The sequence below is a fragment of the Eurytemora carolleeae genome, unplaced genomic scaffold (assembly GCF_000591075.1).
Source record: "Eurytemora carolleeae unplaced genomic scaffold, Eaff_2.0 scaffold607, whole genome shotgun sequence".
In the NCBI taxonomy this organism is placed as follows: Eukaryota; Metazoa; Arthropoda; class Copepoda; order Calanoida; family Temoridae; genus Eurytemora; species Eurytemora carolleeae.
Window position 1 is genome coordinate 51,233 of NW_019396492.1, and position 23,594 is coordinate 74,826.

The 23,594-nt window shown below is 33.1% G+C and overlaps 2 protein-coding genes across 6 annotated transcripts; one reads left to right on the top strand and one right to left on the bottom strand.

Annotated features, from left to right (window-relative positions):
• Positions 1-436: 436 nt before the first annotated feature.
• Positions 437-9,626, top strand: LOC111704279 (tripeptidyl-peptidase 2; the record flags this gene model as incomplete). Of its 4 annotated transcripts, none has more annotated exon segments than XM_023476487.1 (14): positions 437-563; positions 740-846; positions 1,222-1,427; positions 1,761-1,874; positions 2,424-2,509; positions 3,156-3,295; positions 4,135-4,323; positions 5,261-5,383; positions 6,064-6,217; positions 6,761-6,837; positions 7,162-7,220; positions 8,264-8,359; positions 8,525-8,609; positions 9,490-9,626. In XM_023476487.1, coding segments are annotated over 13 exon segments (1,533 nt in total), but the record flags the coding sequence as incomplete, so codon positions are not given.
• A 4,475-nt stretch (positions 9,627-14,101) lies between these two features.
• Positions 14,102-18,574, bottom strand: LOC111704280 (uncharacterized). 2 transcript variants are annotated; one of them, XM_023476489.1, is made up of 2 exons: positions 18,394-18,574; positions 14,102-15,805 (listed from the first exon to the last, which is right to left on the bottom strand). In XM_023476489.1, the coding sequence occupies exon 2, from the start codon at positions 15,659-15,661 to the stop codon at positions 14,393-14,395; it is 1,269 nt and encodes a 422-aa protein (XP_023332257.1). In that variant the 5' UTR covers positions 15,662-15,805; positions 18,394-18,574; the 3' UTR covers positions 14,102-14,392. The 2 variants fall into 2 exon arrangements, with proteins under 2 accessions (XP_023332257.1, XP_023332258.1); XM_023476490.1 differs by lacking the exon at positions 18,394-18,574 and adding an exon at positions 16,237-16,331.
• Between the last annotated feature and the right edge of the window lie 5,020 nt (positions 18,575-23,594).

Below are 23,594 nucleotides of genomic sequence, written 5' to 3' on the forward strand. Positions count from 1 at the left end.
TGGGGGGGGGGGGGGTGAAAAATCAGACATTAACTATCAAGTCATCCCCCTTCTTGATATTTTGTCTGGAACAGAAAGACAGACTATAATCAATCTTATGTCTATTTGATGTTGTTTTAACGCAAATAGTTTCATCAGTGGCTTGAAAATCAAATATTTAAAGGGACTCTTTGCGTAATTTCAAGTTACGTTCAATTTAAAGAGCTCCATCCCCGATTCACAGCAGTGCCCTTATAACCCTTGACTGATCATCGAGGACAGAGATCTCAGTTTATATATCTCTTAAATGCTGTGTAAAAAGCCGTAAAATTTGTTCAAAGTTAATTGGACCATTCAAAATCATTAAAGTCGTCTTCCTTTTCACAGTTTTATGGGTCTCACTGTAGTACAAATATCAAATGTCCAATTCGAATTTTTAACTGTTCTCTGTTTCTAGTTGAGTGTACCAGTACAGGGAGGAGATGGTAATGTTGTTGAGTTCTGTGTATCCAAGTGGTGGGCAAACCTAGGAAATATAGATGTCAAATATACAATCAACTTTCACGGGGTCCTACCGAGCCAACGTGAGTAGATACTATATATAGTTATATCATTTTTATAGAAATATTAAACCTTTTTAAAGTTTCCTTTTTATTTTTATTTTTACAAGAATTTTACGCATTTAACAAAATCGGTTAGTTGCTGAAGAAAATATAGATATTTATCTGTCGCAAGTGTTTCCCTGATATTTGTTATCTAGGAGAAATTATGATGCATGGTGGAGAAGGTTTGATGAGACTAGATCTAGTCTCTAGGATCAGTCTAGAGGATATTCAACCGGAAATTAAACTTAAATCTGCAGTTCAGGTATATTTAATTTTCTTCCTGTCTTCATCCACTTTCATTTCTTTTTACTTTTTTATGAATCAGATGAATCTAAAGGTGGGTCACTTATACACTAGACGGAGGCTTAGCCGGTATCAGTTTGGGAAGAACTGATGCACGAGACCGATTAAGCCTAGGAATCTTAAACTCGCGGATATTAGACACAAACGTTTCGTGGTGTGATAAATCCACTTCAAGCCGCCGTGTCTGCATACTGCATTTTTAATCAAATCCGTTGGAAAATTATTTTGGTCGCCGTCGTAAAATCTACAACCCCTGTGACCGGCCTTTTTTATATTGATTTGTTTTCTAATTTGTTAAACATATATTAAATGTTCATGGTATCGATGTGTTAAGGTTCTACGACCGACAGAGAGTAAAGTAGTAACTCTTGGTTCCCGGGATATCCTTCCTCCTGCTCGGCATACATTCGAGCTCCAGCTCTTCTACACAATATCTGTTCCTAAATCTACAGAGATTACTCCGAACCTACCGATGCTCTCAGATGTTCTCTACGAGAGTGAGATAGAATCCCAGCTCTGGATGTTGTATGATTCCAACAAGTGAGTAACTTGATGTTCCGGACATATCTATCCGTAAACGTAATTTCAAGTGACCTCTTATTTAAAAGAGGACCGAGTCCGATTCACAACCCTTTAAAGTTTTGTATAGTTGAAAATGAATGAGATATCCAAGTTTAAAAATTCATCATTTACAAGTGTTGTTTCTTTACTAAAGTTACTTTCACATATATTATGGGAGGACGGTGTCAGAATTAAACACTTATTAAGCTAGAAAAATAGCAATATCTTCCTCACCCTTGATCCGATAAAGGTTTTAAAGTACCATTGTGAATCGGACATGCATGAATATAATCTAATCCCTGTTGTGTCCAGGAGACTGGTTGGGTCCGGGGACGCCTACCCTAGTAAGTGGGGATTAAAGGTGGAGAAGGGAGAATATACTCTCCGGGTTCATATTAGACAGGAGAAACGAGATCTTCTGGACAGGTTAGATAAATACTTGGTCAGGGAAAATATGGTTAGACGAAAAGAATGATACTTTAATAGCGACCTAAAACTAAAATAAAAAAACATGGAACGTTGAATTTGGTTTTGTTCTTTAAATTAAATAATAAACTGTTTGATTTGATTTGTTTTGATTTGATTTGATTTGATTTGATTTGATTTGATTTGATTTGATTTGATTTGATTTGATTTGATTGTCTTATAATCGTATACTTATTGATTTGGCAAAGAATGAAATAAATGTACATTGACAGGGAATCATTAATTTATAGAAAAATAAAGAATACATTTTGTACAGCGTCTATGAAGTCTAATTTGTTGGTAACCTTGGACAATTAACCCTTTCCTTAATCTATGGTGTAAAATATATTTGAAAGCTATTTTTTTATTTTGGATTAAAAGGAATCTCTCTTTTTTTAACTTTAAACTTTTGGTGTAAAATAAGCCCTTTCTATTTATAAAAGTATTGTAATGGGTTTTTTTTCTATTTACAGAGGCTTAAATAATATTTTTTGAAAATGCTTAATTTAGGTTTACTGAGACTCCTCTTCTACTTTCTTCCAAATTATCTTCAGCAGTTTCCCTGGATGTTTATTCATCCCATTCAGAGGCAGTAGGTTGGTCTTCTACAGGGAGAACCAGAAAATTGTTGCATTAATGTCGTCTTTGTTCCTCGTTTAACTAAAGAACGAAGTCTAAGAAAGAAGACGACATGAATTACGCTGTTTTTTGCTTTGTTCCTTCTGTAAGATACATGGTGAAATTTTTAAATAATTGTTTTGAACTGAGAAACCATAGTGCAAAATCTACCATCTGTATGACGGAGCAATCCCTGCATTATGATATTCATATTTATCTTGATAAAACGGCATTTTCTACTTTCAATTAAATTAACATAATGGTTCTTGGTTACTAGAACCTTCAGTGCAAATCTATATCTATATTTATATCCATATGAGGATGTATATCTGTTTTTTTTATTGAATAATTAATTGATGATATCCATATATATGTATAAATCGGCCCCCATATAACAAGTAATGTCAGAACAACTAATACACTCTTGATAGGCTGTGGTAATTTACACCTCTGGACTCCATGATCCTGCCACACCTCCTGGTGGTATCTCTCCATTATCTGTTTTGGAGGCCGCGGGGGGGGGGGGGCTTAAGTGTGGTAAAACCCGTGGACGATCGGGGTCTTCCAAATTTGGGGGGCTTTCAGATTTAATCTCTTTATCGTTATATATTAGATAATGTTTAGTTGGTGGGAAGAAGATGAGTGTGTGTAAAGGATATCCTGGTAGATCTATACCTATTTATATATCTCCGCTCTCCTCAGATAAACATACCAAAGGTTCATCATTAGGACAGTATTTACAAGGCACTGCTACTTTTGCTAAGGTAATATTTTGCATTTTTATGTTGTTTTTTTATTCAAAATACCAATCAATTATGTTAAATCATGTTCTAGTACTAAAAAAGCTGATTTTATCGTCTGTATAGTGCTTAGGATCCGGATTCTTTGGATCCTCAATATTTTGGCTTCCTGGATCCTGATCCGCAATCCAAGGGGGAAAATATTAACCAATGTTTACCAAAACGTGTTTAAACTTTGCTCTCAGAACACTAATCGCAACTGTAAAAAGTGAGAGTTTATAAAAAATTTCCTAAAAAAGATGAAACAAATTAGGAAATTTTTATCTGCTGAAAAAAAAAACCCAGTAAATCTTAAAGAAATGTTAATGACCTGAATTCGGTTCCGCATCAAAATTAAATGGATCCTACGCACTGATCGTATTTATGTATTATACAGGTTGTCCCAATAAACATGGGAATACAGTGACGAATTCGATATCGTCTTTTTAAATAATTCTTTGATTTAGTATAGTGATACCTACTGAGAAAGCTGTGATCTGTAAGATTTGCGTCTGCTATGTTCACAATTTGTTTGTTTATGTTTTGACTGTACACGATTGTACTTAGTAAAACAAGAAAATTACAAGTTCAGAGTAATCTTGTCCGTCTTCACTGTTTATCTAGCGGAGACATTATAGACACATCTTTGAAGCCATTTACCGTTTTCATAAAATAAACTCTAGCAGACATAAGAATATTATGACTTTTGAAACTAGGCATTACACTGCTAATTCATAACAAAGACGATATCGAATTTGTCACTGAATTTCCATGTTTATTGGGACACCCTGTATGTACTGTATCGTATTTTATCTTATATTTAGGATGAGCAGGGTAAGAAGACGGATGTATATCAGATAAAATATATCCTGCCTGAACCCATGAAGAAGAAGGATAAGAGCAAGGATGGAAAGAAAGCTAAGACGGATGATTATGAGTCCTATAAAGATTCTATCAAGGATTCAAAGATTGCCTGGTTGAGTAAACTTCCAGCTGATAGTATTCAGACTAAGGTTAATTTTTAATGACATTAGACAAAAGATGAAAACTATTCGTCATTTCGATTAATCGTTTTATTTATATCTTTTCTCAGAGAACAAAGGAATGGATTCTTCGCCATAAACTCAAATTTTCTAATTCCTATATCTTTACAACCAGAGGGTGTAAACCTTTGATATTTCAAACTTGGTTTATTTGATCTAACAGAATTCAAAGTTTGAAATATCTAAGGTCTAAGACATTGAGTTGCAAAGATATAGAGATTAGAAAATTTAAGTTTGTGGTGAGAAGACTCAATTCCTTTGTACTCTGATTGAAATTTTAACTCTGAAGCAAGATTGTATCAGGTCAAAACTAAAAATTAAAACCTGTTAAATTTATCAATTTTTTGCGTTCTAAAGTGGGGGACAGGGCTCAAGTTTGGTCGTGGACTGGAAATTTTGCTAAATGAACTCCAGGAGCCGGAAGAATTAAAACTCTTGATTGTGTTCGTCTAAGGCCATCACACCAGCCAAGATTTGATTTGATTTAATCGAACATTTCGATAAATCGTTTTGATTTATATCGGGATAGTGTGGGACATTATTCATGGATAGGTTTAATATACAGGACCATTGGGACATATCGGACATATCGGGACATTATTCATGGATAGGTTTAATATACAGGACCGTTGGCCCCAACTTGATAATATGACAGGTTGTCTTTTAATAAGAATATCTTTTCTCCAAGTACAAACTTAGCAATAAAAAATCCTCTCTGTGCTTTATTTATTTATTGCTAACTAACAGAGAGGAAGATCTCAAAGTGTTGCGGAGATTTATAAGTAAAAAATTAATTTTAAAAATAAATTATACAACTATGCTCATTTTCAGATGAGGATATTTGAGAAAATTGTAGGTTTTTTGCATAAATAAATCATTATTTTTGAAAACAAATTGAATTGTTTAGGAATTGTACAGTGAGCTATGTACAGAAGGAGTATCGTTGACTAGTGTACATGCAGCTAGACTCCAGGGACTAACAGGAGCTGAGAACAAGGATTGGAACGAGATTCTAGCAACAGCAGATAAGGTAAAGTAAAATTTGAAATTCTGTTTCTATACATTCTTTGGAATGTATAATCTATCCAAAGAAATAAAAACAAACTTCTTTTTCCGAATAAATGTATTTTAAAAACCGTTTTATCTCGTAAATTTTGTAAAGATGAAAATATTTCTAGGGGTTGTGGACATTAGCTGAAAGTGTTTTTTTTAAGTTTGGGACTTTTGATGCTTTTGACCAAAATATATAATTTATTGTCACAAAGAAATAAAGTTTTGATCCGGCAAAGTATTACAAAAAGTGAAAATATTACCACTTGGTAAACGATTCAGCTTAGATTTGTCTTATGTCTTCTATTCAAATCAATATTTTAACCTTTATGTTTAATGTTTATAGGGAAACTTGTCCAATTCACGACGGCACTTAAACCCCTTTACCTTATCAACCATGAGGAAGATATTGTCGATTTACTATCTTGAAAAGCGTTGAATTGTAACAATTTTCATCATTGTCTAATGTCTATACTGCATAAATGCGCAAGTCACTTTTATAGAGAAACCACGATTGAAAATTATACTTTTGTAGAAAAACAAGTATATCTAATTCACTCGTTATCAGATAAATGTTAAAAGAATACCATTGGGAATCAGACCTGCCACTTTATGATTGAAGGGTCACTTGAAATTACATATACAGTCCCTTTATTACAGTTGATTGGTTGTGTGAACCAAACTGAGCTGTTGGCCTGGTTGGGAACGAAGGCGGATACACGGGACAACGCTGCTGATGTAAAGAAGGATATGGAGAAGATGAAAGGACAGCTGATTGATGCACTAGCAGCTAAAGGAGAAGCACTGCTTAAAGGTCAGGGTCATTTTTAAATTTTTGTGCAAATACTAGACTCTGGACTGCCAAGGCGATTTGCGTCCCTCTCTATTAAAAAAATGAAATTTTCCATTATACTTGTTTGCGAGCATTTTCTAATAATCATTTTGAAAGCATAGTATTATTAGATTAAAATTAGAAATTATAAAATTGAAGAGATCTAAAATATTGTTGATCAGAGTTTGGAACGTTTGTCTGGAGTATCGTTAATCTTGAACGCTTGATCTCTTTATCCAATGTGGACACGTTTGAATTTGAGGATAACTGCGTAACTCCTCACTCTTAGTTAAAATCATCCCTGAAGGAAATAACCACCACGAGATATTGAAGAGGAATTAAATTAACCCATTGGACTGTTTAAGATTGAGATCAATGCTTGATTCCGAGATTCGTAAAACAAAAGGTTCTGTTTTAAAATCTCCAAAAATAGTTTTAGCCCGTTCGGATCAGTCGTTTCACCATTTATTGGAAAGTTACCCATTATGCCAGACAATTTTATATTCTGATAATATTTCTGTCTAGTTGGAGGGGAGAAGAACGATGAACTGTCCGAGGTTTATACTAACATAGTTAAATATTGCGATCCAACAGATACAAAGGTACTTTTTCTTATATCAAACTTCAGAATCAATTATTAGGATAATTTTTAGATGGATAAGAATCCGTCCTGATTCAGTTAACAAATATTTCTGTCCGTTTTTGATATTTTTTTTTTTTTTCTGCTGTTATAAATGAGGAATCCGGGAAAATTTACAATTCTCTCATTCGCCAACAATGCAATTAAGATTATTTATTTGAGACAAAAAAATGTTTATTTTGGTTGATATCCGGTTCCGGATACAGGTGGGCAAAATATGGATTCGGAACCTACGCACTGGCCTTAATCATATTTATATTGTGTAATATTTAATTCTGTTTTGTAGGTGATAGGGTTTGTTGTTGGATACCTTATACGACTGGAGCTTTATGGGAAAGCGCTCAAGTAAGTACTTTTTCAGATTTTCATAATACTTTAATTTTAGTCCAGTTTTATAGGATAGATAAACAGGGACGTACAAGGGGCGGCCGGTATTTCCGCCACCCCCCACCCCCCCTCTTTAGGGGGGGCACCCATATAAGAAATACTTAAAAACCTCACCTTTGCCCTTAGCTAAAAAAGTTTCATCAAAAAAGCTTTAATCAATACTGCTTTCAGTGTAAATATATCTTTGATTTCATTATTTATAATTATACAATATGTATCGTTTCTTTGAAAATATAGATGTTTTATAATAAACGTTTTCATCTCTATTTTTCACCCATTGAAGCTTACACCACAGTATTAAGAGGAAGTGTCTGATGAGTCCACTTAAGAAAATTGCATGAATAATTTATTAACACTTGTTATATGGAAGTGTGTACATGATTCAATAGTTTAAATAGTTTAAAAGGGCATCAATATTTTTTCAAAACAGGGTTTCTCAAGGGGGGGCACACAAATTGTCCCCCCCCCCTTCACAAATGCTCTCGTACGCCCCTGTAGATAAAGCACTTAAAGCAGATATTTTCAGCATTTAAACATGAAATTTATTAATGCATTTACTTTTTTGAATGTACATATATCAGCCAAATCCTTGAAAATAAATTCTTTATTAAAGTTTTAAACTATTACATAATTAATATCATATATTTTTGAACACGAAAAAAAACTTAAACTAACCCTGGTCTTAAAAGATAAAAGATTTGAAATAAGGAGGAAAATTAGAAGAGGAGTGAGAAGGCTCATTACCCCCTCCTGAGAACAAGAATGTCTAGAGATGGAATTTAATGAATTTGAGTCGCGGTTTAAATCTGCCAAAACCCGGTTTAAATTATGCGCCGGCTTAAATCTTAAAACATTTGATACAATTTTAAGTGGAACCAACCATATTGAAGCCGCGACTTGAATTTAAACCGCCGCTCAAATTCTTTAAATTCGGCCACAGGTCTAGTTATTAATTTTGTTTTATTTTGTTCTCTTTTTATTTAATTTGTCGCCGTATTTAGATACGTGGTGAAGCAGATAGAGGAGAAGCACAGCAAGGATCTGATTCTCCAGGTGGTTGACCTACTCAACAAGCTCGGCTGGAAACATGCTGCCAGGTCAGTTATATACCTGAATTAATTCTGGACGCTTCGTAATCCTTTATCAAATTTGAAAACACCTCAGATTGGTTCGTACGTTTTTAAATTCAAATCTGAATTTTGTCAATATCGACGGTTTTATATTTATCATATTTATTTCAATCTAATATTTATTTGTTTCAGTTTCTTGGAGAAAAGTATTCCTGCCAAGTTTCCTGTCGAGTATCAACCTTTCTAGAATATTTATTAATTTCATGACACTAGACAGGGGGGAATTTATTTAAACTATTTAAGAATTAATTTCAAAGCTTGGGGGGTTACAAAATTGGACTAATTTAAAGGCTTTTTTACCTTTTTAAAATTATTTTCTCAAAATTTCGATCCGAAAAGGATCAAATGAATTGTTTAGATAGCTAAAATATATTCTGACATGAGTAGGAATGTTTTTTCTATAATTTATACAGTATGCACCCCTGAATTTAGAATTGTAGTCAAATGTACACGGTGCATTATTGGTCTTTTTGTTTGATACAGTTCACATGTACATTTGTTACCAATTGTTTATCTAGCAGATTATATGTGTACATTTTTGAAAGTGGCGTTGAACGAAACTCACGAGTTTCTTGTTTGGGGTCTAAACATTTGAGTAGATTTTAATTTAAGAAATTAGAAAACAAATATAGAATGTGAAGAAACCACGTGAAATAATATTTCTTAACAAAAAAATTGGTATCTAAAAAAATGGCTGACTCCGTTCATAAAAACGGGTTTCGATACTTGGTTTCATTACGATACTAACTACACTAACTAAACAAATAAAGACTGCACAATTTTCCCGAGATTTACCACCGAGATTATAATTTCATTAAGAAAATCACTTTCTTCAAGTTTCTTTCTTATTTATGTCTACAGACCGATAAACACTTTTTTTAGCTCGAGACTTATAAATAAACTTGCTTACATGTCTCTTGAGACTGGTTAGTTCTTAATCAACTTGAGACTGGTTAGTTCTTAATCAACTTGAGACTGGTTAGTTCTTAATCAACTTGAGACTGGAAAATTATCTGTAAAGTTACTTTAGACCATATATTTGATTTATTTTGTATTGAACTCTGTACTCTGTAAATTGTACATCATAAAATATTCAGTGTACAGAGTACAGAGTACACAGTGACTGCATAAATATTCTGTTAATTACATTTCTATTTAAATTTTTTGTGATTAGTTATTCGTATTTTATGCTGAATTGATAACCTTCCAACTAAATACATGAAAGAGGAACTAACTCATCTGTTTCTTTTGTCTAATCCCGAATCGGTACACATCGATTTTAGTAGTGCTTCCGGATTTAATGGATCCTTAATATCTTGAAATTAAACAAATATCGGTCAGAACTCGCCTCATTTCCCGTTGATCTACAATACAAGGTTATTTATCGTTTAGGTTACTTTTTTAACGTCTTAATGAAACTTCAAGCATTTTTAATTTGTTTTCTGTTTAAAAAATTGAAATATTTATATCCTAAGGGAGAGAAAAGTTAATACGAACAAAAAAAAATTATTTTTAACGCGTTCGTTTTAGGTTCGTTTTAGGTTCGTTTTAGGTTCGTCTTAGGCTCGTTTAAGGCCCGTTTTAGGCTCGTCTCAGGCTCGTTTTAGACTCTTTTTTAAACTCTTTTTTTGACATTTTCTCACAGGGTCAAACATTTTTGTAACCTTTAAGTCCAAACCCCTCAAAAATAAACCAACATATTGAAGAGAAGGGAGATACAACTGACGCGGCCAGACCTACCATATGATTATACAATATACATGCTTTGCAGACGGGACTCCATTTGTATAAGAAATATTCAGAATAGGTTATTGTATACGCGGTATTTGTGCGGTATTTGTACATAAGACAAATATTTCTTATTCAAATGAAGTACCGTTTACAAAGCATTTATAATCATATGGTAGGGCGGATCTCCCCTTTATTTCATACTCCTTGGTCCCAATAGACATGTAAACTATTTTGAGCATGTATCTTTGTAAAAAATGTTTCATTTAGTATTTTGATGCCTACTAGAAGAGCTGTAATGCGTAGACAGATTGCTTAGTACTCTAAGTACAATTGTATTTCGTCACTTTTCATCTTGTAGAAATATTGCTATAGTAGACACGACCTTATAATAGCTTTTTAAATTAAGTATTAAAATGCTAATTTTTAACAAAGACGATCTGGAACTCGACATTTACTTACCATGTGTATTGGAACACTTTGTATCATGTTTCAGTCTAAAGTTGCTTAAAACAAGTAAATTTTGGAGAAAATTTTATTTATAAAAGCATATGCTGCAGACAAAGATCAATTTTAAGTTGGAAATGGATTCGTTTCTAAATCTAATGGATTGAGGATTAAGAACAGCAGTAAAGGTTAAATGAAAACTATTACCAAGAGTTGAGATTTGTAACAGTTAATGTAGAAACAACATTAGTTTGTCCTAACACCAATTACAGATTAATTAGGGCGTTAAATTGTTAGACAACTTAATAACTAACTAAATGGAAGTATCGGAGTGACAAATTCATTTTCTTCTTTTTTCATCCAACAATGTCGAAAAATTACCTAAATTCTTGAGAAATAAAAAGAAACAAAAATTAAACAAATTAATAAAACATCGAAATCAATGTTAGAAGATTTGGATCAAAACCAACGAGGTTATAGTTTATAGAGTGACGATGTACGCTAATCCTTTACTAATTGTATAGGCCATGAACTATACCGGGAGCGTACGGCATATTTGTTTATTATAAGGAGATTCTGGCCTAACCTATAGTATATCATTATTAGTATATAGTGGTAAGTGTACAGTACAGCTAACTGAGCACACAAGTAGGGATCTTTCATCCCCCCTGATCAAAACATTCTTTTTATAAAGTTTTTAACACATTTATTTCCAGGAACGAATTTTTTATGGAAGTCAAACATAAGCTTATTTCGTTAAATGATGCAGGAAAAAATGAACATTTTATTTTAAGATTTTTAACTTTTGATTTCGTCTGTTAAGGTTAACATCAAAAATACATAGTAAACAGTCCATGATTGATTTTTAAATGTTATTATTTGAGTTCTTTAAAACAATATTAAGTTACCCAACCTAAATATTTATTAAATTGGTAAATACGTAATAAATCCTTTATAAATTTGGAATAGATAAATTTACTTATTAAACAGTCTTTTTAAAACACTTATCAGTTTTTTGTTTACAACTAAGTTTTTTATGGAAAATCTTACATTAGCTTATTTTGCAGGAAAATGCGAGCATTTTTAGAAGATTTCGAACTTTTTATTTTCGTCTGTTTGTGGAAATATATATAAATATACATATAGATAAAATTAACATCAAGAATACAATATGTATAATTCGAGCTTGGTAGTTCACATCGAGCCTTGAAAATAACATTTAAGATACAGGGTTCCTCAAAAAAAATTTAATGAGAACCTGAAACTTGTTTATCTGAAATTTTAGCTTGATCTTCTCCAGTAAAAATGTAGAATTTAGAAAATGATTGAATAGTTTTTTTTACAGTCATTCTTTGTTTGTATCCGTATTCTCTTTAATATTTACAACATTGAACTGTTTTTGAATCGTAACAGTAAAAGTTTAACATTCAAACCAGGGTTAATAAAAACTGTGTAAAACACCGGTGTTAGAAGCAGTACAGTGATAATCAGAAAACATGGGAATAAGAAGACGACTTTGCAGAAATATTTAGGTGTATTTGATGTTAAAAAGAAAATAGTTTTACTAGACACTTATTAAATCACTTTTTTAGCGAAGTGTAAGTTTATAATGCAAGGAAAGTTGATTGCAGTTGCGTATACTCTGCGTACATATTGAAACCAGTTCTCTCTGGGCGGAATTTGTAAACAAGAATAGATGCATCAGTGTTCGTTTAGTATCCGAGAAGGTTAAAAGCATTAAATTTTTATAGTTTTAATAATTTACAAAATAATTTCGTATGAACAGAATATTTCATTGATTTTTTATTTGAAAGATGGATCCCATGTCAGGCTTCGACATCCGTCTTGTGATTACATTACCGCCCAGAGACAGTACACTGCAGTACAAAAGATGAGTATACCTCTGAAATAACTTTCCTTGCATTATAACCTTGGTGAAACGGGTCTGTTCCACCTGGACCATTGTTGTTTCTCATGCCTATTGGAATAAAGTTAAAACTTGATTTATAAAAGTCGACTTCCTATTCCAGAGTTTGCTGGTTATCACTGTAGCTAGTATTATAAGAAAATATTATCTTTAGCTAAATACAGCCGGTCTGATTTGGAAGGATTTTTCTGGAATATCTTCAATTGTATTACGTATATTTTTCATGTTTTTGAATTTGTAATGAAATCCTAAAAAACAATAAATAACAATTAGAGATTATATTGGAATAAAAAGTCGGCGCTAAGAGAAAAGAAAAGTTATAAAGAACGACATGTTATTAATTTGTAACAGATTTCTTTAGATTATCATTATCTTGAAGAAAATGGAAAACGTAAACAATTCAAGGTGAAGATTTTATGGCAATTTATCATAATTTCACTTTGTCATTTTGTTGAGGAAAATTGACAATTTAATATATAGATATTTTTTTAAGTTGAAGAAGTTTTGACGATATTTATAAAAGATTTCATAATTTTAAAAAATTATGACAATCTATCACAATTTCATTTTGTCATTTTTTTGAGGAAAATTGACAATTTAAGATATAGATATTTTTTATAGGTTGAAGAAATTTTGACGATTTTTATAAAAGATTTCATAATTTTTAAAAATTAAGACAATCTATCACAATTTCATTTTGTCATTTTTTTGAGGAAAATTGACATTTTAAGATATAGATATTTTTTATAGGTTGAAGAAATTTTGACGATTTTTATAAAAGATTTCATAATTTTTACAAATTAAACAATTTAACAAATAGGTTTCATAACATTCTATCATTATGTTGAGGGGAAAGTTAGACAATTTTCAAGAAAAAGACTAACATTTAGCTATAACATCATAAGGAAATATAGACAAGAGTTTTCATTATGTTCAATCTGAAGAATAAGAAAAAATTCATTAAAAATTTAAATAATGTTGAAAAAAATTGACAATTTTCAAAAAAAAAATTGTAACCCTTTATGTTGTGGAAAATAAGAAAATATAAGCTATAAAATTTCACAACATTTTATCATAATGTTGAGGAAAATTATACAATTTTTCACGGAAAAGATTTAACATTTTGTCATGATGTAGAAAATTCGACAACATTTGACCTTAATGTTGAGGAAAATTAGACAACATTTGTTTTAATGTTGAGGAAAATTAGACGACAATATGCCTTAATGTTGAGGAATATTAGACAACATTTGTCTTAATGTTGAGGAAAATTAGACAACATTGGTCTTAATGTTGAGGGAAATTAAACAACATTTTATAACATTTTAATATGATAATTTGGAAAAATAAAAATTATAAGAAGACAAAGGTTCAAAATGTTCGTTGTTTGAACACTTAAGACAATCCAAGAAAAATATTTCGGAACATTTTTTAAAAAATAGGCAATATGTATAATAAATATCACTTCATATTAAAGTGGAAGAAAAAAATAGAAAACAAGTTAAAAAAATAGCTTAAAGTTTTGCATACTTACGAACTTTTGTACAAAGGATCCATTTTGATTATTTAAATGCTTTAAGTTTTGCATAAAGAATACTTTATATTGCTCTGAGACAAGGTGGTTAAACTATCATATTGCAAAACAAGGTTGTAATCTACACAGGCAGTGTTTCATGCATTCCAGACCTTATACTTGTTGTTCTCACGAGCAGTTAAAAGTCTATAAATGCTGTATAAAAGTCTGCGGTTTCTTTTATATCAATTAAATAGAGAAATCATGGAGTGGAAGACGACAATTAATCGGAGATTTGTTTTCAAATTGGAAAAATTGTACATAATGCATGATCACTGGTTTTATAAGGCTGTAATTTAAGGACGGATTTAGATGTTTTGTGAGACTAGATTCTAGTATTTTCAGACACGTCGTCCACGTACAAGTGAACAGAACTTCGTTTCCGGCCGTCCTCTCGTCTCACCTCAAGTACGTTTCTTGTCCGTAGAGCTACTTCCGAGTCTTTCTCTAGACATTCTGAACTCTCTCCGTCCTCCGAGCTCTTGGATTGGTATCCGCTGACAGGAAGTGAGTCCAGCTCTGATAAATCTATTGATTTCCTAGCTGTAACCTGGACTTTATGCATGAGGACGATACTGTTAGTTCTCATTCTCCCATGCTCAACCCTGTACAGGTTCACTGTATCTTCATCACTTGAGTCATCCTTGTCATTCCCATCCGCAGAGGAGTTAGGTTCCATATTCTCCTGAGACTCTGTGTGCTGAGGCGGAGCTGGGATTACAAATATTGGAGAGGAAAAGGACGGGGTTTTCTGCAAGGATCGATCACAGCCTTGGATCTCTAGGATATCTGTTCTAGAGGTATCTCCGGAATCCTGGAATTCTGATTTATATGAAGCGTTGGAAACCTGATTCTCAACTTTATACTCGCTAATATTTCTTGTTCGGTTTAGAGAGTTATGACTGCTCTCAGATTCCGAGCTTTCAAAGTTCTCGTTGATTATACCTCTGCTCTCAATCTTGGATTGGGATTGCAGAAGGGATCGAGGGTGATCATAGAGATCCATCACCTCCTCGAACAATCCTTTCTCCTTCCCGTCTGCAGGACTGTTATCCTGGGATGGAACCAGGACAACATTACCATTTAGTTGTATACTTGGACACCGTTCCTTAACAGGAGGATTGGGTTGATCAGGGTACCCCATATGTCTTGCCAGAGATCCGGGAATCCAGAACGTATCTTCTAGATTTACTGGAGTTAATCTTCTCTCACGGAGTAAGGCGGAACGTGATGAGGCTCCCAGGTTAAGCGTACTGGATCGTCTTGTCTCCGGTCTCTTACTTCGACTTGGAGGAGCTTCTGAACTACGTCTTGAGGCTGGATTATTGTCTAGAACAGTTCTACTTCCTAGTTCGCATCTCATAGAATCTGAACCTTTCAAGGAGAAACTTTCTCTTTCTGGTCCGTCCCAGGTTCGAATTGACTTATTGTCCTCATTTTCGTCGAACCCCTCCCTGTTGTGAACTCCACCTAGATAAACAACCCCATTGGTCTGGTTGTAGGACGGAGCTGGATTCTTCTGGGTTCCGTTCTCCGGAGCAACTCTGTAGGATCTAACAGTTCCACGATCTCTCCCTAGACAACAGTTTCCCATTCTTCAGAACCGAACCTTCTCATTAAACCTCGTCATCTTACTCTGTATCAGGATTGGAACTGAACTTTTAGGATCTATGTTCAAGGATCCATTCACCGGGTTCTGAAGCTCCATGATATCCCAGATCCTGCTCTCTCCCTCAACCTGAAATACTGAGATGTATATCCTGAATCCTGGATACTGTGTCCGTTTTATCAATATTTACTTAATAGATTAGGGTCTAACATATACAGGTGTTGCATTTTAAATACAGGGTGAGCCCACAAACGGAATTGTGTATTTTTTCACTTTTAATCATGTTTTATTTTGTGAAAAAAGGTAGATTTTCAATGTAACTTTTTTATTCATATTCATTTTAGTTCATTGTGACAAAACCGTCCGTACATATCTAGATCTTACTTTCATTAAATAACAATACTTTGCAAAACATGTTGCAAATTTCAAAGTCAATTTTAAATGTATATTTGTTACAAAAAAATCCTAACAAAAAAGCGGTAGAAAAATATTGTTTGAAATGAAAAGAAGCTAAATTGTATATTTGTTATAAAAAAAATCCGAACATAAAAATGTTTTACCATGTTAAATGTTAGTTGGAGGTAGTTTCTAGGTCTACTGCAACCCTTAATCGATAGATGGATAGATAGATAGTTGGATAGATTAATAGTTAGACAGATAGATGGATAAAAATGACATTTGTATCTCATAGAAATAGATGAATGGTTGAAATAGAAACTAGATATATGTTTAAATTAGATTAGACAGATAAAAAGAATAGATAGAAAGACAGATAGATTGATAGCAAAATCATGCAAATCTGCATGACGGAGTCAGGTAGGAAGGACTAAGTTCACATGACTCATGAGTAATAATTTATTCAAAATACAATTACTTATTAATATAATTCAAGAGTAGAATAGGTACTGTATGGCATGATGTTATGGGGTGAACAAAATGATTTTTATTTTATTAAATCAAACTGTTTTGTGAAAAAGAACGGCTTGAATTAAAATTGTTAAACGCATTAATTAATACATTTAACAAAGCCTCCATTATTCTAAAATAATAAGCCAAGGCCAAGTGTTAAGTTTTGCTTTCCTTTTCCCGATCCTACGACCCCCCCCCCCCCCCCCNGGACGCATAAGCAATTTTGAACAGTCAACAGTTAGACAGAAGGAGAAGATCAAAGCTATGCGACATTTCTGGTACGACTTTGTGCCCTTGTAGGCTCTAAAGTTTTTATTTTACGCACAAATATATCCGTTTACATACTTAAAACATATTTATTCTTTAAAACTTATAAAATTTTAATGTTACGTGCAATGTTCTTTGTTTCTTAACATTTATTTCTAACTTTATTCTCCTACTCAAACATATTTCACGGTGTTTATAATCGTATATACTTAATATTTATATGAAATTTAAATAATATTTCCTAGTGAATTATTTTTTAATACACTAGCGGAAGTAACCGACATTGCCTCTCCTGTATTACCCATGGGGGGGGGGGGGGTAAATGTAACATTTTTTATTTTTGTTCTTTTATACGTTTAATTGTGTTTTAAAGAGAAACTTCTTGATATCGTCGTGAACCTGACATGCATTTCTATATATGGAGCAGGAAATTCACTGAAAGTACCTTTACTAAAGCATTCCTGTAAAAAAACAGAAAAAAGTGATGGTATAAAAAGTGATGGTATAAAAAGTGATGGTGTAAAAGTGATGGTGTAAAAAGTGATGGTATAAAAAGTGATGGTGTAAAAGTGATGGTATAAAAAGTGATGGTATAAAAAGTGATGGTGTAAAAGTGATGGTATAAAAAGTGATGGTATAAAAAGTGTTGGTGTAAAAAGTGATGGTATAAAAAGTGATGGTGTAAAAAGTGATGGTGTAAAAAGTGATGGTGTAAAAAGTGATGGTGTAAAAAGTGATGGTGTAAAAAGTGATGGTGTAAAAAGTGATGGTGTAAAAAGTGATGGTGTAAAAAGTGATGGTGTAAAAAGTGATGGTGTAAAAAGTGATGGTATAAAAAGTGATGGTGTAAAAAATTATTGTATAAAAAGAGATGGTGTAAAAAGTTCGGCGGGTTCAGTCATAGTTTGAAGTCACTGTCATTGTAAACTTTACGACTATTATTACTATTAAAGATTTATTCACACACATTAATATGCATAATACATATTCATATACATATTACATATTACAAATATTAATGGTGTAGTTTAAATCTGCTTTGTTTAAATATAGGAATGATTTTAGAAGTATTCACTCTCAAATCTCTAATTTCATAAACCTGCTATTTCAAAGAAATCTTGTAAGTCTTAACAATTTTTTATTCTTTTTATTTTAAAAAATATTTGATAAAAGATAATTACCAAATTGGACAAAATTATTTTAATAGTCTTACAGTATTCCGATTTTTTATACTTTGTGATTCTTGGGGCCCCGGGACCCTCCCCCCTGGGGGTGGAGGAGGGAGATCCCAGGGCCCCGGGACCCTCCCCCCTGGGGGTTGAGGAGGGGGATCCCAGGTTCCCGAAAAACCCAAGTGGGCTACATTGATTTTAAATATTTTCAAAATAATTGGTATTAAAAACAGTCTGTAACATTCCTCTTATCTATTCATTGGTTCAGAATTCTGCTTCTTTTTTAATTCTGTCTGATATTTCTGGGCGAACATATATATATGTATATATATAAATTATATGAGCGAAGATGATATTGATGTATCTCACCTTTTCTAAGGAGTAGAAGTCGAGAATATTTCAATAATTAATCATAATTATTAATAAATCGTTCAAGTTCTTTTAACTAAAGTATTTTCTAAAAATTAGATTTATCACTTTTCAAATTTTGATCAAATTTGAAGTTCTTGGTTCTGCTCTGCTTGACCTTGTTGTATTGTGGCACTTGACTGTTTTATCCTTACTAACTCCAGACCTGGAGTAATTTGATCCGTCCTAGGCTAACCTGGGATAGAAAGATACTTCGTAGGTTCATAGGTTTCATTCTCTTGATATTTCTTTCTCATAATCGGTTTTGAAAGAATTGGTACATTTCGATAAAACACTTAGGAACAGATTCTTTAGTTTGCATTAAGAATTATGTGGGTTACTGCCAAAACTACGAATGATTTTCTTTAAAAAAATTGGCTCAACTTATGGTGGGTAAAAATGGTGACTTTTTGATATTTTTTGCGGCGCCATATTATTACGAATCTCTCTATTAACTAAGTTTATATAATTCTCATGAATCATTTAAATTTGAATTGCAGAGGAAATAATAATATAATAAAGATTTCAAATAATAATGAATACATAACTAGATTTACACGAAGTTATGCTTGAAATTATAATTCAATTTCAGAAAGGGATCCCAATTTGCTGCTAAACAGAAAGATATTTTATATTATGTTATTAATGAAGCCCAGACATCTTCAAAAAAATAAAAAAATATTAATTCCTTCTAAATCACAGTTTGAATACATTTATTTATTGACCAAATTTGTAATGATTTGCCAAAATCTAAATATATTTATATTTGTGTATCTGTGTATCTGTGTATCTGTGTATCTGTGTATCTGTGTATCTGTGTATCTGTGTATATGTGTATCTGTGTATCTGTGTATCTGTGTATCTATGTATCTGTGTATCTGTGTATTTGTGTATCTATGTATCCGTGTATCTGTGTATCTATGTATCTGTGTATCTGTGTATCTGTGTATCTGTGTATCTGTGTATCTGAGTATCTGTGTATCTGTGTATCTGTGTATCTGTGTATCTGTGTATCTGTGTATCTGTGTATCTGTGTATCTGTGTATCTGTGTATCTATGTATCTGTGTATCTACTATCTACGAGGTTCAGCTGATAAAGATTATTATAAAGGAAACCCGCCCTGTAATTAACACCATTGGACGGATTCCCAATCTACCAGAATTAGAAATTAAACCTTGGTCAACCTATTTAACCCTCCTTTACCTGGGCACTAGAACTAGCAGCTCCCCCCTTTTTAAACTGCCCGTCCCCCCCCCCCTCCTCCTCTACTTACACTTCACTTTGACTCTTTCTCTTGCTGTCCAGTGTCCGTTCACCCTCCCCCCCTTTCTACCTTGACCCTTAATGTGACCCTTCTAGGGGCCTCCTCACCCCCCCTGCTCCTCCCTCTTAACCCTTCCAGATCCATCCTTTTCACACCTCCAACGTAATTTCTATAAATATCTTACTCCATCTTTAATCTCTCTATGTTGCAACCGCAAAGAATAAAAAAGTTTGTGGAAAACAAGTTAGTGTTTGGCACTAAAATATTCCTAAATTTAGAAGGTATTTTAACACTTTCTCAACACAAAATTAGCTCTTTCTAATCATGACACTTATAAATAAATAATAATAAAAGTTAATATTTTCCTAAACTCTTGTGTTTTTATGTCTAAATATTATTTTCAAGCAACTTTTTTATCAGAATTTCTAACACGATTCATCAAGTTCATTTGTGAAGATTCCTAAAAATTTTCGAAATGATTTCTTGTTTTTCATGTAATCCTGCCCCCCACTCCAAATATATATAGGCGATTTAAGGGAGGGGAGTAGAATTGATAAATTATTGACGTGCGGATTTTTTAATACAAAAACAATAAAGGGAAATGTCAGAATAAAACTGCACTTTTTAAACTAAAAAATCGAAAATATTTTCCACATTTATTATCAAATAAAAGTTTAAAGGGTATTATCAGAAATTGGACAGGACCCTCTCTTTAAATAGAGAGCTACACTTAAAATATAAATAAAGACCCAGACTTGAAAGTACATCCACAGTCATTGCAGTCTCTTTAAACCATTAATTTAATAATTTTTTGTTCCCCTTTATAAATTAATTACTTTCTTTATTACAACACCATGTTTACCGTTACAGATACCATACGGGAACGGACTTTTCGTATACAATTACAGGCTCCAAGATCTAATTCTAAGTGAATCAGAATCTGATTTTACAAAAAAATATTATAAATAAATTATTTGGTAAAAAAAAACAATAACACTTTATGGACAAATTCAGAGTGTAAAAGTCTAAAATATTCTAATAATCTTGTGAAATAATTACTGGTGTAAAAAAATGACAATTTGAATAATTAAAACATACATTTTTAATACTTAAAAATCACCGCAAAAGGACACTGTGAATAAAACTATTGATATTCTGAATCTTCTTACACCAAAATCTATCCGAATTTTGCAGAATTAATACTTTCAAAACTTTTATTAAGCGTCAGAAGTACTATATCCTGCATTAGAATTAAAAATTATAAGATAGCCAGGATTCTTTTGTTAAATGACCATGTGTGATGCAACTACTAATTAAAAAGGCGAGTGTATTTGTTCAATGTGTAGTTTTATTATTTGTAAATAAAAACAAATGTTCAACTTCTCTTTTGATCAACGTTTTGAACAATAATTACAACTATGTCTGTAATCAAAGGTGTCAAATTAATAAACTTATAAAAAAGCTCACACGCCAGGTTTATCATATCAATAGCTCACACGCCAGGTTTATCACATCAATAGCTCATACATCAGGTTTATCATATCAATAGCTCACACGCCAGATTAATCTTATCAATAGCTCACACGCCAGGTTTATCATATCAATAGCTCAAACGGCCAGGTTTATCATATCAATAGCTCACACGCCAGGTTTATCACATCAATAGCTCACACATCAGGTTTATCATATCAATAGCTCACACGCCAGGTGTATCACATCAATAGCTCACACGCCAGGTGTACCACATCAATAGCTCACACATCAGGTTTATTATATCAATAGCTCACACGCCAGGTTTATCATATCAAAAGCTCACACACCAGGTCTATAATATCAATAGCTCACACGACAGGTTTATCTTACCAATAGATCACACGCCAGGTTTATCATATCAATAGCTCACACGCCAGGTTTATCATATCAATAGCTCACACGACAGGTTTATCATATCAATAGCTCACACGCCAGATTTATCTTATCAATAGCTCACACGACAGGTTTATCTTACCAATAGCTCACACGCCAGGTTTATCATATCAATAGCTCTCACTCCAGATTTATCTTATCAATAGCTCACACGCCAGGTTTATCATATCAATAGCTCGCACGCCAGATTTATCATATCAATAGCTCACACCCCGGTTTATATAATCAATAGCTCGCACGCCAGATTTATCATATCAATAGCTCACACGCCAGGCTTATCATATCAATAGCTCACACGCCAGATTTATCATATCAATAGCTCCCACGCAAGGTTTATCACATCAATAGCTCACACGCCAGGTTTATCACATCAATAGCTCACACATCAGGTTTATCATATCAATAGCTCACACGACAGGTTTATCACATCAATAGCTCACACGCCAGTTTTATCATATCAATATATCACACGCAAGGTTTATCATGTCAATAGTTCACACGCCAGGTCTATCATATCAATAGCTCACACGACAGAGTTATCATATCAATAGCTCACACGGAGGGTTTATCACATCAATAGCTCACACGCCAGGTTATCATATCAATAGCTCACACGCCAGGTTTATCAAATAAATATTTCACACTCCAGGTCTATCATATCAATAGCTCACACGACAGGTTAATCATATCAATAGCTCACACGGAAGGTTTATCACATCAATAGCTCACACGCCAGGTTATCATATCAATAGCTCACACGCCAGGTTTATCAAATAAATAGTTCACACTCCAGGTTTATCATGCCAATAGCTCACAATTAAATCGTAGTCAATCCAATGCGCGTAGTTCTCAGCCATTAACAAACTTAATACATGATAATGATAAGGACTGATTGGTTTTACGTAGTTAAATTCATAAAAGTAATTAGGGTATAATGTTATCACGTAATAAGTATAGGGATGTTTAGGTTTACAAATATGGGGTTTACTACGATATTTATTACATGCCAATAGCTCACACGCCAGGTTTATCATGCCAATAGCTCACACGCCAGGTTTATCATGCCAATAGCTCACACGCCAGGTTTATCATGCCAATAGCTCACGGATATTTCCCCTATATTTTGTGCTCCTCCTCCCCCACATACAGTGAGACCCATTAAACTGTGGAAGAAGAAGACGAACATTTAGCAATTTTGTTGTGTTCTTGAGGTTGTTAAAAAGAAAATAATTTTGTCAGTATCTTGAAAATTAAACTTATTAAGTGAAATGGGTCTGTGTAAATTGGACAATTGCTGTGTATCATGTTTATTAGACTTTACAAAAAGTCGTCTTCCAATTCCACAGTTATTTTGGTCTCAATATGCCCATTGTTTCCACGCAAGGGCGTATACAGGGGGGGGGGCAGAGCCTCCATAGAACTCAGAGCTATCACACTTTTCAAAACTTAAAATGAAGAGTGAAGACTGAAGAACAGGACAAAAATAGTTCACTGTTTATAAGTTTGAGGGGAACCCCCCCCCCCACACCATAAAATGAATACATATTATTGCAGTGCTGTAACCTAATTTTCCCTTTTAAGTTCACAGAGTTTTGTTTGAAGGAGAGATATAGTAGTACTTAAGGAAGTAATTGCAAGATGATCGGACTGTAAGTGTACCTTTAAAGTATCTTATACTTATGCGACTTTTGCCTGTTATCCAAGAAGCTAAATGTTCTGCTCTATTCCCAGATTTACTGAGTTTAAAGTGTTTATTTCTGAAAATCGATTTCAAAATTATAGCATTGATATAATTAATCCTTGAGAAGAATTGGGCATTGCCATCTTTGCATGCATGAGTGTCACTTGAAATTAAGCTTACAGTCCCTTTAAATGTATTGTAACCCTCCCCTAGCTGCTTCAAGAAGAGTTTTTGTTTATTAAAATCTGTTTACGCAGTTTTGTTTGTCACAGAACTATATTGACTTTTGA